The sequence below is a fragment of the Lactuca saligna genome, chromosome 5, assembly GCF_052625555.1.
Source record: "Lactuca saligna cultivar CGN05327 chromosome 5, ASM5262555v1, whole genome shotgun sequence".
Classification (NCBI taxonomy): Eukaryota; Viridiplantae; Streptophyta; class Magnoliopsida; order Asterales; family Asteraceae; genus Lactuca; species Lactuca saligna.
This window is the reverse complement of record NC_136421.1, coordinates 301,605,305-301,623,090: the sequence shown is the minus strand read 5'-3', so window position 1 is coordinate 301,623,090 and position 17,786 is coordinate 301,605,305. Positions and strand designations below refer to the sequence as shown.

Here is a 17,786-nt window from a genome sequence, read left to right as displayed (position 1 = left end):
AGCTGAATTACTTGAATATTATGTGAATTTATGTGTTTTATACTTGTTTATAATGATATAATAAAATAAGAATGAAAATAAGCATCAAAATAAAATGTTAGATAAACCCGATATATATGAAGAAATTTGTAGTGGTTGTCACAAGGATTCCAGAGATATAAAGAATGCCAAAATCCGAGTTATAACGAAGAAGTTATGACATGTCGAAGTTTCGCGACAAAACCGGCACGACACTGTGTGACGTAAAAAATGAGTTTATGATAAAGTGCTTTTTAGCCTTAGAAATCTAAATGAAAGTCTTAGTATACATTAAACCGAGAGCGTGCATAAAAAGAACATCAAAATCTGACTTCGTATGAGGAAGTTATGTTTTTTTTAAGATTTAGCATAACAATACGCAACCCGAAATTCGAATTTTAGATCGATCGATTTTTGGCCAAAACAACCTAAATGAGAATTGAATATCTCATTAATAGGAGATCAACGATAAAAAGACAGACGGAAATGGAGTCCCTATGTAGAAGTTATGAATTCTACACGATCGTTTAACAGTGTAATCTTCTCATACTATTAAATTTAAAATCGGTCGAGAATTAGCCGATGGGGTCAAAAGGAAAGTTGTAGATCTTGTCATTACATACGTGTGGATATTAAGAATGTCGAAAACAGAGCTCGTATGAGAAAGCTATGGGGTTTAGAAGTCGGCAGGGTGCTGCAGCGAAGTGGGTGACGTGACGCAATCTGATGACGAAACTTGGCACCAACTCGACGAGTTGGACCAGCAACTCGACGAGTTGGGGGTCAGAAACTTGACGATTTGGGCCAGAAACTCGACAAGTTCACCCCTTTTTCAGCCTATAAATACCCCCGAGAGTTCCTTCATTTTTCATACCAAAACTCACTTCTTCTTCTCTCTACTTACTCTCCAAACCTCCCAAAACACCCCCAAAAGTCTAGGAAACTTACCTAACACTTGAAGAAATCCCCGAAGCGCCAGAAGGCTCCGAGAAAAAGAGTTTTTCGGGTTAGAAACTCTGCCCCTGCAGAGTCCGGTTTTCAAGCAAACCTCTATGTTTCGTCGAAGCGAAGCGCTGTCCAAGTTGGAATCACCACCTTATCAGGTGAGTGCATAATTACTTTAATCTTACACATAGATATGAAGTATTTTATATAAATTACGTGCTATGTGTGCATATTTACTTGAGATCTGTGCTAGATGAAAGATTTAAACTTCTTTGTTTTTCAGATCTAAACCGTATATGTATTTTGTTTTCAGATATAATCCTTTTTCTTCAGATATAATATTAAGAGAGGGAGAGTTGGAAGAATTGGTGGAAAGAAATGAGGGATGACGCTCCTTTTATAAGGAGATTTTTGCCTCGCCACACCATGCCCTATAGAGGGCCACACCGCAGCCATGAGTCAGAATGACTTTTCTTTCGTGTACACAATGTTGGACGTGTGGAGTCATGTACATTTAATAAACCATACCGCGACACATAAACCATACCGCGGCACATAGAGGTGTGATGTGGCATCCACATCACAATATTGTCATGTCATTTATTTGGTAACATGTTAGATTGATGGTAACATGTTATTTGCTTGATATTGCAACAAAATTGCAAATATAGTGACATAACCGAGAAAAAAAAACAGTGTCAAAATCGAAATTTTGGTAAACCTAATGACTTTATTACAATTTGGGAAAATTTGATACCGGGAGAATAGGAAGAACTAGTCATTTGGTTGATATAGCAACAAAATTGTAAATATAGTGACATAATTGCGAGAAAGAACTCAGTGTCAAATTCGATTTTTTTTTTGATAATATACTGACTTTTTTGCAATTTGCCCTATATTAGTTCTAATTGATTGTAAGTTGTTTGAAATAGTAGTAAACAAATTTGACCATTAGAGCTCACTAATAAGTCAGATTAATCTAAAAATAGTTTAAGAAACTATTACAAAATAAAATTTATGATCATGTTTTTCCAATAATTGCATGATTATAATTCGAATTTCAATTATGTAGTTCAATTCACTTGTTTTGAAATCCATATATTTACTTTTTCCACATCTTAATAAAAACATGTTATTGTTGTATCTTTTTTTCTTACTAAAAGTAAGTCCATGTGGATCGACCATCTTTATTACTATTACAAAACGTAAGTCCGTATTGACGTTGACATCCCAAAGTTTTAAAATGAATAAAATACATTTCTTTGGAAATGATTTGATAACATATTTATCATGTTTTTCTGGGAACAAAATTCCGCAACACTTCTCTTTAAAGGTATACTCTGATTTTGAAAATGAAGAATAAAAAAATCGGTCTTTTCTGGCCGTGAAAATGGGGATGTCACAGAATAAATGTTAGATAAACCCGATATCGATGAATGAAGTTGTAGTGGTTGTGACAAGGATTCTAGACATATAAAGAACGTCGAAATCCTAGTTATAACGAAGAAGTTATGGTTTGTCGAAGTTTCGCGACAGAACCGGCACGACACTGCGTGACATAAATAGTGAATTACGATAGAGGACTTTTTAGCCTTAGTGATCTAAACAAAAGTTGTAGTGTTCATTAAACCGAAAGTGTGCCTAAAAAGAACTCCCAAATCTAACTTCGTATGAGAAAGTTGTGATTTTTCAAAGTTTCGGCTTAGCAGTATGCATCATAGAGTTCGAATAATAGATCGAACAATTTCTAGCCGACACAACCTAAACGAGAATCGAAGATCTCATTAATAGTAGCACAGCGGTAAAAATATAGATGAAAATGAACGTCGGATGAAGGAATTATGAATTTTTAACGAACTTTCCTATCCCGGCCTGTTAAAAATATAATTTATAAAATAAATTCAAAATTAGCCAACAGAGTCTAAACGAAAGTTGTAGAGTATGATCACGCCTACGTGTGGATATAAAGAACGTCGAAAACAGATCTCGTATGCGAAACTTATGAATTTTTGAAATCGGGATTCAGATCTGCAAGACTTGATGACGTGGCCGAATCAGGATCGTCGCTTTTTGCCCACGGTTTCGCTTCAGATGGTGACAGTTGGTGTGAGGACTACGCCCCACGTAATCCGAGGATGTCTAACGTATGAGTACACCTCGCGTAATACGAGGTGCAGTTTCTTGAACACGTTGTCAACCAAAATGATATTCTGGTTGATCTGAACAAGATTGAGGCGATGATGAGGTTGGAGGTTCCAAGGTATCTGTCTGAGATTCGGAGTTTCCTTGGATTGGCGGGTTACTATCGGATATTCATTCATGATTTCTCCAAGATAGCGGTTCCTGATGTGCGTAAACTCACTTAGTTTTAAACCTACTTTTAGTTGTAAAATAAACACACAAAGGCAGTGAACCTATCAATTGTGGTATAGTTCAAGCAAGTAGGGTATCGAACACAGGGAATGGCAAATTAAAAATAAAAAACTAATTCTATCTAAATTAATTAATAAGTAGAGGGTTTTCTCTAGTTTACAAGACTAGAAACTTACTAACTATTACTCAATCTAAAAACTAGAAAAACAAAGAATTAACTAGATTCAATAATACGAAGGAACTTCTGTTTAGTTCAACTCAATTGATCCTATGGTTGATTTCATGGTAATAGTGCAATGGATTAACTCTTTTGTTGGTTACCGATTTAAGTGACTAGGTTCGCATTCACTACACTAATCCTTAGTAAATAAACTAACTTAAACAGTGATCAGTTGTCTAATTCAATTTAGTTCACTAGATTAATTATTCGGATTACTTTAGACTCATAATAGTTAATCAATTTGGTTTTTAATTAACTTCTTGTTGATGGTCATCACACAAGCTTGCACATGGATTTACTTAATTTTTTTTATTAATTCTAGTTTCATGTTCATTAATCCTAGACATATAACAAAGTAGTCACATGGTATATGAGGTTGATAATCAAACGATGTTCATGCTATTTAATTACCTTCCTATTAACAAAAAATAAGTTATCATTCACACACAAGGTTCTTTAGCAAGCTAAAATAACAAAAAATCACCAACATTGAATTAATCATACCAATAATCAAACCATAGTCTCAATTTTGTATCCCCAAACAGAAGTTAAGAGTTTTAGCTCATGATTGAAGTAAATAACAGCATAAAAACGAATTCTAACTGCCTAACCATAATGGAAAACAAAAGATTAAGTAGAATGGTGAAATTTGCCTCAGATCTCCTTCGAGATTGAATTGTAGCTTCTATCTTCATCTTCTAGGGTTTCTCTGGCCTCTGAATCGCAGCTAATTGCTCCAGAATTGTCCCAGAAGTTTTTTTCCTCGATCTGAGAAGTTATCTATATATTTACGTATCGATTCGTCGAGTCAGGTGGCGACTCGTCGAGTCCGTCTCACAATCTCCGTATGCGATAAGTATCTGGGTTCCCGAGTCATTATCTTCTCGAATCTTCACTTGGACTCGCCGAGTAGTTGACCCTACTCACCGAGTAGGTGTTATATTTGGTGTTTTTCTTCTTTATTCAATTCCTGAGCTCCTAACCGCTTCTCCTGCTTCCTTTTTCTTCCGAGCTTCATTTTTGGACTGAAAATACAATTCAAACACTTTTAAGTACCCTTTGTCCATGAAATGAAATAATTTAGCTAATAAATGAATAAAAATCTATACTTAATACAAACTAAATATGCACATATCAGTTCACTTCGACCCAATTGACGAAGAAGACCGTCATGTTTCGTTGGGGGCCTGAGCAACATGAAACTTTTGAGGCTCTGAGGCAAAGATTGTGTGACACCCCCATTTTCACGGCCAGAAAAGACCGATTTGTTTATGCTTTGTTTTATAAAATCAGAGTAATCTTTTAAAGAAAACGGTTGCGGAATTTGTTCCCAAAACAAGATATGATAATAACTTATCAAAACATTTCTCAAAGAGAATGTATTTTCATTTAATAATAAAACTTCGGGATGTCATGTTCCGATACAAACATATAAGCATAAACAGAACTTACATTCAATTACACTAATGATTTACATCTCCTTTAATCTCTCAGTGCAAAGCAGCTTCGTATCGATACCTATGATACAATTAAACTGAGTGGGTCAGGCTTGGGAGCCTGGTGAGCATATAGGGTTTTCAACCCATAATATTATATCATATATATATATATATATATATATATATATATATATATAATCATCAAACAATCAACCCAATTACCCATCCGCGTTATCTCCATTTATTTCTTAAGTACCTTCCTTAAGGAATTATCCTAAGGGTCATCTCCTACATCGTATTTACCTCTTATCTCCTTACATCACGTTTCCTTGTATGTTTGTTCCTAAGGACTTTTTCCTAAGGATCATCGCATGAATGCGTAGTCACAACATCGCCTGGACTAGTAAGTCATAATAAGGGTTAGACTATCATCGCATGAATACCTAGCCACAACATCGCCTGGACTCGTAATTCATCGTAAGGGTTAGTCTATCATCGCATGAATACGTAGCCACAACATCGCCTGGACTCATAATTCATAGTAAGGGGTAGAGTATCATCGCATGAATACGTAGCCACAACATCGCCTCGACTCGTAATTCAGCACCTACAGGTTATGAGCCTGCTGGTGTTTCCACGGGGTCATCTAGAATAGTCCGTGGTCGCCATCTATACTCTAGTAGATGACTACATCGCCAAATTGCCACCTCGCCGGTCAAGGTTATGGTATCCCCTCTCATCTCACATCACCTATTTTTCATCACCTTTCTATCATCACCTATTTCTCATCACCTAATTATCATCACCTATTTCTCATCACCTATTTCTCATCACCTAATTATCATCACACATCATCTAATTCATCTACCCATGTTCTACCCAACATATTTGTAGATATAAAATACATATACATATTAACTCATTTAATACCTATATAAAACATCCATTCCATACTCACCTCAAATAAACAAAATTATGTAAACACATAGCACGTATTTCATAACAAATACTTAATATATATATGTTTGAAGAAAGCGATCACATACTCACACGTATAAACAACAATATATATATATATATATATATATATATATATATATATATATATATACACATAGCACGTATTTTATAAAATACTTCATATATATATGTGTAAGATGAAAGTGACTATACACTCACACATATAAACAACAATATATATACACATAACACGTATTTCGTATAAAATACTTCATAATTATGCGTTAGAAGAATGTAACTACACACTCACTTGATCAGAAGATGATCGGACAACACTACAGCTTGTAGAAGTAGTATTCTTCGGTAGATCTGGAAGATCTTCACAAAAACCGGACTTCTCGCGGACAGAGCTTCGGCTCGGGAATTGCACTTCTCGGGATCTTTGGGGCCTCGGGACTTGCTTCGGGGCTCGGGAATGATACCGGGGCTTCGGGATATTTCTTGCACGAAAAACGATGCAAAAACGCGAGAAAACGGGAAGAAATGAGCAAACTACTCGGCTGCCCTTGACACCCTTTTATAGGGGCTGGAAGGCCAATTTACGCGGGGCGTAATCTTAGGTTACGCGGGGCGTAACCTGGATAAGCCCGGTGACTCCCCCCTTGGATAATATCGAAAATTTATATTTAAATAAAATATTGAAAATATTTAATACATTTCAAAAATTCATATCTTCCTCATACGAACTCCGATTTCGACGTTCTTTATATCCCCGCGTAGGTGAGACTACGATCTACAACTTTCATTTAGACTCCGTCGGCTAATTTTGACTTTATTTTTATTATTTATTTTTAGTAGGCCGGGATAGGAAAACTCCGTTATAAAATCATAACATCTTTATCCGACGTCCGTTTTCGCCTATCTTTTTATCGTTTTACTCCTATTAACGAGACCCGAGACCTTCGATTCTCATTTAGATTGTTTTGGCTAAAAACCGCTCGGTCTCAAATCGAGCATTCGGGCTGCATACCACTAAGTCGAAACTTCGAAAAATCATAACTTCGTCATACGAAGTCAGATTTGGGCGTTCTTTTTATGTACGCTCATGGTTTAACGTATTCTATGACTTTCATTTAGATTGCTAAGGCTAAATATCGCTCTAACGTAAATTCACTTTTTACGTCGCGTTGTGTCGTACCGGTTCTGTCGCGAAACTTCGACAGGTCAAAACTTCTTCGTTATAACTCGGATTTCGGCGTTCTTTATATGCACGGAAACCTTGTAATATATACTATAACTTAATTAAGATTATTCATTCAAAATAATCTTCCATCAAAAAGTCATTTTTGACGCTTAACGTCTCTAATTGACTAGCCCGGATCTACGGGCGTTACAGATTGTGTGAGGCACCGATTCTGAACCTTCCAGAGGGTGTTAAGGACTTTGTGGTGTACTGTGATGCATTAATCATAGGTTTGGGTGCATTGTTGATGCAGTGAGGTCATGTGAGCGCTTATGCCTCGAGGCAACTGAAGCCTCATGAGGCGAATTATCCTGCGCATGATTTGGAGTTGGGGGTTATGGTGTTTGCCCTCAAGAGTTGGCGACATTACCTTTGTGGGGTCTGTTGTACTATTTACATGGATCACAAGAGTCTGACGTATCTAATGGATATGTTGAATCTGAATATGAGGCAACGTAGATGGTTGGATCTGGTGAAGGATTATGATTGTGAAATCCTTAATCACTCGGGGAAGGCTAACGTGGTGGCCGATTCTCTCAACCGCAAGGCAGTTACTGCTCCGATTTGTGATGTATGTTTGAGGATGACAGTGATTACCCCACTCTTAGAGAAGATTCGTGAGGCTCGGGTTGAGGTTATAAAGGAAAAGCATTGGAAGAGTGAGTACATAGTGGGTCAGGTTGCTTCCTTTGATTATGATGGTTGGGGATTATTGAACCTTCATTGGACGGTTTGGGTTCCTTATTGGGGTGGTGCACATCAGGTTTTTATGGAGGAGGCACACAAGTAGAGATTCTATATTCATACCGGTGCGACAAAGATTTATAGAGATCTCCAGCTTGACTATTAGTGGCTATGTATGAAGCGAGACGTGGCTTGGTATGTGGAGAGGTGCTTGACTTGTAGGAAAGTCAAGGCCAAACATCAGTGACCTCATGACAAAATAGTCGTTTTAAGTCCCCATTTGGAAATAGGAAGAGATTATGATCCATTTTATCACTAAATTGCCTCGGATGGCGTGTAGAGTGGATTCAATATACGTCATCGTGGACCAATTGACTAAGAGCGTGCATTTTATTCCGATCCAGGAGAGTATTTTGGCAAAAAAGTTGGTCGATATCTACATTCGGGAAGTGGTAGCACGACATGGGGTGCCGGTTTCTTTGGTCTCTGATAGGGATGTTCGGTTTACTTCTAGGTTCTGGAAGAGATTCCACAAGGAGTTGGGTACTTGTCTGCACTTTAGCATGGCTTTCCACCAACAAACTGATGGTAAGAGTGAGTGGACTATCCAGACATTGGATGACATGATGCGGGCATGTGTTTTGGATTTTGGCAGTAGTTGGGATACATATATTCCTTTGGCAAAATTTTTGTATAACAACAATTATCATGCCAACATTGATCGACCTCATTTTGAGATGCTTTATGAGAGGAAGTGTAGGACACCGATATGGTGGGATGAGGTCGGCCATTGGGTCATGGGAGTATGGAGGTGGTACTTAAAACGACAAAATTGATTCAACAGGTTCGCGACATACTTTAGACAGCACAAATCCGACAAAAGAGTTACACCGATAGACACCGGTCAGACTTGGAGTTTCAGGTTGGGGACATGGTAGTCCGGAAGGTGTCACTTTGGAAAGGTGTCATCCGATTTAGGAAGTAGGGTAAGCTAGGCCCCAGGTATATTGGTCCTTTTAGGGTGATAGCCCGGGTGGGCAAGGTGGCGTATCGTTTGGATTTGCCAGAGGAGCTCAGTCAGATTCATAGCACTTTTCATGTCTCTCAGTTGCAGAAGTGTTTTTTTGATGAGTCCGAAGTGGTTCCATTGGAGGAAATTTAGGTGGATGATCGCCTGAATTACATATAGAAACCAGTGGTGATCCTTGATAGGAGGACAAAGACTTTGCAAAACAAGGTTGTAGATCTCATCAAGGTGTAGTGGCAACACCGAAAGGGTTCAGAATGGACATGGGAGTCAGAGGACGCGATGAGAGAGCATTACCCTGAGCTGTTTGAGGTGGCAGATTTCGAGGACAAAGTCTAATTCACGCGGGGAAGAATATAACGTCTGGATCTTGAGGTACATTATTCATAATTAAAATTATCATTTTGAGGATTGCCACTACATGGTGGAGGAACCACCATGACCTGATAAGGCGAGGAGGGTTCACGTGTTTCATTTAAGCAACAACGACATGACAGTATTGGCCAGAGCTTGGTAGAAGGCTGACGTGAAATGTCGTTTTTTACTGGTTTGCTCCTTATCTAAAGGAATGAGGAGGCTAGGGTTGAATCATCCTCAGACTCCATGTAACATCCGTAAAATTCATGAAAATTTTAAACTTTTCAAACATTCCAAAACCATCCATTATTTACAAATTGTTTTCAAAATAATCCAATATCAGGGTTTTCCCAGAAATCACAACATGAAAAACGAGGAGGTGCACGGTCAAGCCTTCGCCTTGCCGTGATCATCCGAAGTACCTGAAACAAAATCCATAATTGTAAGCACGAAGCTTAGTGAGTTCCCCCAAAATCCTCGCACAACAATAACACACATATAATAACAACTTTCTATGTGCCCAATCGACTATCGAGTTGGAATGCCCCAAGCACTCAACCATCGAGTTGGAATGCAACATACTATGGGTCCAATCATCCTTGGGACGGTATACCCTCGGCCCTCAACCATCGGGTTGGAATGCCCACATACTATGAGTCTGATCATCCTCGGGATGGAATACTCTCGGCCCACAATCATCGGGTTGGAATGCCTACATACTATGAGTCCAATCATCTTCGGGATGGAATACTCTCGGCCTACAACCATCGGATTGGAATGCCCCGGTCTGTTGGCTCATGCACAAAGAAGAAAAGCCTCAACCACCAATCAAAAATATGCACATGTATCAGATAATCACATAATAGTGTACAAACAGTCAAACTGATCTACAAATCACTAAGCATAACATCCTATCTACCAAGATGCCATTGGGTCATGGGAGTATGGAGGTGGTACTTAAAACGACAAAATTGATTCAACAGGTTCGCGACATACTTTAGACAGCACAAAGCCGACAAAAGAGTTACACCGATAGACACCGGTCAGACTTGGAGTTTCAGGTTGGGGACATGGTAGTCCGGAAGGTGTCACTTTGGAAAGGTGTCATCCGATTTAGGAAGTAGGGTAAGCTAGGCCCCAGGTATATTGGTCCTTTTAGGGTGATAGCCCGGGTGGGCAAGGTGGCGTATCGTTTGGATTTGCCAGAGGAGCTCAGTCAGATTCATAGCACTTTTCATGTCTCTCAGTTGCAGAAGTGTTTTTTTGATGAGTCCGAAGTGGTTCCATTGGAGGAAATTTAGGTGGATGATCGCTTGAATTACATAGAGAAACCAGTGGCGATCCTTGATAGGAGGACAAAGACTTTGCAAAACAAGGTTGTAGATCTCATCAAGGTGTAGTGGCAACACCGAAAGGGTTCAGAATGGACATGGGAGTCAGAGGACGCGATGAGAGAGCATTACCCTGAGCTGTTTGAGGTGGCAGATTTCGAGGACAAAGTCTAATTCACGCGGGGAAGAATATAACGTCTGGATCTTGAGGTACATTATTCATAATTAAAATTATCATTTTGAGGATTGCCACTACATGGTGGAGGAACCACCATGACCTGATAAGGCGAGGAGGGTTCACGTGTTTCATTTAAGCAACAACGACATGACAGTATTGGCCAGAGCTTGGTAGAAGGCTGACGTGAAATGTCGTTTTTTACTGGTTTGCTCCTTATCTAAAGGAATGAGGAGGCTAGGGTTGAATCATCCTCAGACTCCATGTAACATCCGTAAAATTCATGAAAATTTTAAACTTTTCAAACATTCCAAAACCATCCATTATTTACAAATTGTTTTCAAAATAATCCAATATCAGGGTTTTCCCAGAAATCACAACATGAAAAACGAGGAGGTGCACGGTCAAGCCTTCGCCTTGCCGTGATCATCCGAAGTACCTGAAACAAAATCCATAATTGTAAGCACGAAGCTTAGTGAGTTCCCCCAAAATCCTCGCACAACAATAACACACATATAATAACAACTTTCTATGTGCCCAATCGACTATCGAGTTGGAATGCCCCAAGCCCTCAACCATCGAGTTGGAATGCAACATACTATGGGTCCAATCATCCTTGGGACGGTATACCCTCGGCCCTCAACCATCGGGTTGGAATGCCCACATACTATGAGTCTGATCATCCTCGGGATGGAATACTCTCGGCCCACAATCATCGGGTTGGAATGCCTACATACTATGAGTCCAATCATCTTCGGGATGGAATACTCTCGGCCTACAACCATCAGGTTGGAATGCCCCGGTCTGTTGGCTCATGCACAAAGAAGAAAAGCCTCAACCACCAATCAAACATATGCACATGTATCAGATAATCACATAATAGTGTACAAACAGTCAAACTGATCTACAAATCACTAAGCATAACATCCTATCTACCAAGATACCGATTTAACCGATCATAATCACATAGAAACATCCTATCTACCAGGATACCGATCTAACATATCATAAAAATAATAAAGTAGGATAACAATCTAAAGGGCCACCCTGGGTGCCTTCGACCCTTGAGTATAAAACTCACCTCACAAGTAGTGCTGAACACGTAATATCAATCCCAACTCACAGCTCCAACTCAACTGCCTACAACCACTAATGACTACTTTGTTAATATTCCAAAATACCCTCAAAAGTCAAACTGGGTCAACCAAGGTCAAAATCAAAGTCAACAGTCAAGGTCAACAGTCCATGTTAACCCTACTCATCAAGTTCCTTCATGTCTCAAAAAATTATGAAGAGCTCGAGGCAACTTGCCGAGTTACCAAAGCATCTCGTTGAGTTCTTCAGCATCCAGAAAGCGAGAAAACCCGAACCAACTCGTCGAGTTGGCAGTGCAACTCGTCGAGTTTTCCTAGCCTTAATGCATTTAGACACTTTCAAGCAAAACCAAAGCTCCAAACTATAGATATGGTCTCTTCTGACTGAAATACCACGTAAAGTTGCTAGCTTTACGCCTATGCATGGCATCAAGAGGGCTAAAACACTCAAATAAGGCTTATCAAGGGACTTAGGGCATGAAGGAGGGCCAAGACTTGATAAAGTTGGAAACTTTAAGTCTATGGAGGCCATGAGATGTCCATATATGATGTCTTAGCCTAATGACATGCTCAAATCCAAGATTGACTCCAAATAAGCTAATAATGGCCATAAACTTTCAAATGAAGAGATCCAGCAAAGGGATGATAAAGATAACGAATTTATACCTCAAAGTGGCTGCAACAACACTGAAAATCATGGATCTAAAGCTTCTCCCTTCAACTTTGCACCACCAACTCCAAGCTCCTTTAAGAAAAACACCAAAGAATACTTTCTAAGATCACACACACACAAAATGGGGGAAAGAGGCACGATTAGGGTTTTCTCTGGACTGAGGGGATGATGATGGATGCTAACAATTAGCCATAAGTTCTTTAAATAGTGTGCAAAACCTTGAAAATTAGGGTTTTCATGTTCAACCTTCAACTCGTAGAGTTGGGGCCTTCTAACTCGTCGAGTAGACCGTAAAAGATGCACGACCATTAAAACTCTACACGACAAGTTGGAGCCTTCCAACTCGTCGAGTTGCCCTGAAAATAGATATATAAGCTTTTAAATTCATACCTAAAAATTGGGATGTTACACTCCATCAGACCCCATAAGCCCTAAAGAAAACTATAATCACTTTCCTCCCTCATTGAGCTAGTTTTGGTGTTCCTTGAAGCTAAAAAAGGAAGAAGGAGGAAGAAGGAAGCAAAGATCAAGCAAGTAAGTCTCCATTCTTCGCCTTAGCACTCTTCGATTTTTATCATGCTAGGTTGCTAGATCTTGAGTTTGTTCAATTAACTTCTTGTTTTTTCTTGATGGGATGGTGAGATCTCTTAAAGTTTGCAACTTTATGAATCTATGGGGAATTCGGTGTAATTTGTGGCTTGGATTCGGAGTTTGGTTGGGTTTTCAATCAGTGCATGAATCTTGGTTGGATGGTGGGATCTCTTAAAGTTTGCAAATTTATGAATCTATGGGGAATTCGGTGTAATTTGTGCCTTGGATTTGGAGTTTGGTTGGGTTTTCAATCAGTGAATGAGATTTAGGTCATAAACCCTCATTTTGACATAATATGGGTTCAAGACATGCATTTTTGGACCTTCTAGATGGTCCTAATGGATAAAGTTTCTAACTTTATCCTTCTAGATCACATTTTGGATCAGATCTGAGCTTTAGAGCTCTTGGAATCGAAGAAAACAACTTAATGCATTAAACTGTTAGAACCCCAGCTACCAAGACTAGGTCCTAGGTCACGACGGCGTGACACCTAAGATTTTCCTGACTGTTTAGTTGTATGTGGGCCACGACGTGGCCAAGGAAGACCATGTCATGGCGGTCGGCTGGAGTCAACATTGATTGTTGACTGAGGGTTAACTTTTGACTTGTGGATTTTTTTATAGCTATTAATGTCCTAATAGGTAGATTAAGGTTTTGCCTTGTGTGATTATCTAGGTGGAGTTTAGCACATGTTGTGGGATTTTGAGGGCGTGTTGACTTTTGAGCTGCGATACGAGGTGAGTTTGCTTACTATACTGTAGGATACTAGGGATTGTATATGCTTGTAGTCTCTGTGACTCCTGATGTATGTGTTGTATGCCTGTGTGCCTGTTTGCTATATATATATATATATATATATATATATATATATATATATATATATATATATATATATATATAGGGTGAAATAGACTCGGGGGTGAAATAGACCTGATACAGCGTTGTGCTGACATATGAGTTGAAATAGACTCGATGATGAAATAGACCTTGTACAGCCTCGAGATGACATATATGTATGGTATGAGGTATTTTGGGGAACTCACTAAGCTCCGTGCTTATGATTTTCATTTTATGTTTCAAGTACTTCCGGTTCGAAGGGGAAGAGCTCGGGATGATCACATTGCACACACCACTATTTTTTGCTTTATTGACTTCAATGTACTTTTGAGATGTTTATGGATACTTTCTGAATGCCTTATGGTTTTGACAAACATGTTTGGTTGATGGTTTATTTAATATAAAAGTAATTTTTTTGGTTCAGAGTTTTGGGACGTTGCGTATAAAGTATAAGATTCTTGTTCTAAAAATATAAGATGCTTCATAAAAGTTTAGATCATGACTATTAATAATTGAAGATCCTAAAATTTAAGATAGAAAATTTTATATTCAAAAGGTGTATGATTCAAAAAAGATAAAATAAAAATTTTACAATCCAAAAAGTTACCATGCATAAGATGTATCATCCAAACATATAACATATCATCCAAATTGAATTTAGATCATTGACCATTAACAACGGAAATATATGATCCTATATTTATAATAAAAAATTGATGATGCTAAAGGTTGTTTATGATCCAAAATGCAAGGTGCATCATAAAAGCTTGGATTTTTATCATTGTATATAACTGAAATATTTTTATAATAAAACTATTAATGTACAAGATGGATGATCAAAAAATGTAAGATGAATCATAAAATTTTGGATTATGACTATTAATAACTGGAATTTATGATCCCATATCTATAATAAAATATTTATGATGCAAAAGATTGTCTATGATCCAAAATTCAAGATGCATCATAAAAGTTTGGATCTTATTTGTTTTTAAATATATAATTGAAGTACTTTTATAATAAAACATATCTTTTATAATAAAACATATTAATAATCTAGTTATTTATAAATTATGATTCAAAGTTATATGATCCATATACATATTTAAAATTTATCATCCAAAACATATGATAGGTAGGGTCTATAAACCAAAGAATATTAGACGAATCATAATTTTTTTTATCATGACTATTAATAACTAAAATTTATAATCCAAAAGTTATGATATAAAAGATTATATATAATCCAAAAATAAAAAAATATAAAACTTTGGATTTTTATTTAGTTTTGAAGTATATAGTTAAAGTACTTTTATAATATAGAAATGTTTATGATCCAAATATTTATAATCCAAAAGTTATGTTGCAAAAAAAGTTACATACAATCCAAAAATACACGATTTAAAAGTTTGTATCTTTATTAGTTTTGAAGTACTTGTTTAAAATATTTTTATAATAAAAAAGATTAATGATTCAACTATTTATAAAATACGTTTGAAAATTGTATGGTTCAAACAAAACATAATTAAATTTGTTTAAGTCCATAAATATATGATATTAACATTTTATGATCCAATATTAAAATTATGTAAATTTTTATAATATATAATTGTAAAATTAAATTTTTTTTTTATACAAAAAAACATGCTCAAAAGTTTATGAATCAATTTTTTTTTTATGATCTAAAAGAATTATCAAATTTTACATTATAAAGTTTTATGATCCAATAATATTTGATTTTTTTAAAATAAAATAGTACCATTAAGACTTAATAAAATTTCTTAACAACCAAAGATAACAACAAAATAGTGTATGTTAACACACAATCAAGAAAACCCATTATAAACCAAAAAGTGTCTAAACCAAGTTCTTTTGCAACTACTTAAAGATATCCTATTAACACTATTTTTGAACCATATTACACCAATCATGCATAATCTAGAACTAACTACACACTATATATATCCAATTAACATTGCTACAAAATAAAACATCGCAACACCATTGATAATATAAAAATAACAAAAAATGCCCAACAAACAAACCATCAATCATACAACTCTAATATATTGAACCCTAACATCAACATTATACAAATAAGCTTCAATGTTCTTCACTACATATCTTTTTCTTCTTGAAACTTATTGATATTGTTTTCTACAAAATATAAACTACTTTTGTCAGTTTTTAAAGACAAGACAAAATAACACAAAATTAATTACCAAGTTATTTATATAAACATCACATTTTGTATCATAAGGGTTTAGATAACAAAAAAAAAGCAGTTATAAAACTAAGATGCTATAATAAACAAATAATTGAAAGTATATTGCTATTTACGAAATTTAACGATTTCTTTTAATGGCCTAAAATTTGTTACTACGGGCTTTCAGATAACTAAAAGCAAGATGCAACGTAAATTTTTAATATTATTAAAAGTCTACATTTTCTCAAAACCAAATATTATATCAGTTAATAGCAATCTAACATATGATCTTTATATCATCATGTTCTTTAAAACCAAAATCACAACATAATTATATTTTACTCTTTAAATGTATCTAGCATTCATTAAACCCAAAATCGTTGATTTTTATTGTTACGCAAAACAATGATACATACTTTAGTTTTACATGACAAATGTATATCACTTTATTTTTTATCAAGTTAATCTCAAGAAAAAACATATATTATTTTTATAAATAACTATAACAATACTTACCATGTAAAAAAAACAAATGAAAACAACAAGAAAATCATAAAGAATTCAAAAAATTTCAAGATATGGTTTCTTGGAGACATTAGATCCAATACCTTGCAATCATCCTTATATTCAAAATCATTTATGAACACATTCATGAGTTTAGAAAGCAATAATCACTAACAAACATTTTTAACCTTAAATAACAACAAAAATCCCAACACCAAAGTAATAAAACACAAAATGTGTTTATTAGAGTTTCAAAACAAAAAAGAAAATAAAAAACAAAAAACACTAGTAAAAATGACAAATAATAAGTACCAAAATGGAGGTCACCTACTTCTATTTTGACTTGAAATTAAATTGATTTCTCTTCAAATCGATCAAGATTTTGAAGAAATTGAAGGTAACATAAGGTAAAATATGAAGAAGCAAATTGATTTCCATCCTCTTTCGATTTAAGTCGAATTTAAAAGATCATTCTTGTAATTTTCAATAAAATTTATGAAGGAGAAGAAGATTATAGATATATAGAGCAAAAGGAAAAAGAAAGAAAGTGTGAATTCTTGAAATCACAATAAGAGTATCAATTAGGGTTTTCTCGGGCAACCATGACAAGTTTACCCTCATATCTTTTACCCCTAACAAGAAAATCAAATTAAGTTTCGACTAATTACAAAATTGTCACCGCCTTTTTGGTATTAAAAAAAATTGATTTATCTTTGCCATATTTTTTTGAAATTAAAGGTCCAGATTTATTATCATAGTTGTTACCATTTTGAAGTCTCTCTCTCTCTCTCTCTATATATATATATATATATATATATATATATATATATATATATATATATATATATATATATATATATATATATATATAACCAAAAGTTTATAATTTAATTTCAAGACAACAAAAGTAGTCACATCTATCATACTAGTATAGTGCATATGTGGTGCCTGAGTATAAATCTGAGTGTGTCTTGGAGTCTTCGCTCAGACATTCCCAATTCAACAATGAAAAAGAAGATCGATCGGTTACGGTAGAAAAAATAATTTTGTTGTTGTGTAGATTTTCAATCTAAAATCATTCAAGATCTCTTTGCGTAACAAAATTGGAA

The 17,786-nt window shown here is 35.9% G+C and overlaps 1 protein-coding gene across 1 annotated transcript; it reads left to right on the top strand.

Annotated features, from left to right (window-relative positions):
• The first annotated feature begins 7,595 nt into the window (after window positions 1-7,595).
• Window positions 7,596-8,718, top strand: LOC145046962 (uncharacterized). The gene is made up of 2 exons (XM_078995218.1): window positions 7,596-7,961; window positions 8,173-8,718. The coding sequence occupies exons 1-2, from the start codon at window positions 7,596-7,598 to the stop codon at window positions 8,716-8,718; spliced, it is 912 nt and encodes a 303-aa protein (XP_078851344.1).
• Window positions 8,719-17,786: the final 9,068 nt, after the last annotated feature.

What these genes read in the sequence shown, in the direction of transcription:
- LOC145046962 (XM_078995218.1), top strand. Translation starts at nt 7,596, where the DNA reads ATGGATCACAAGAGTCTGACGTATCTAATGGATATGTTGAATCTGAAT. An exon ending in ATTGGGGTGGTGCACATCAG is followed by an intron (nt 7,962 to 8,172) that starts GTTTTTATGGAG and finishes ATTTGGAAATAG; the next exon opens with GAAGAGATTATGATCCATTT.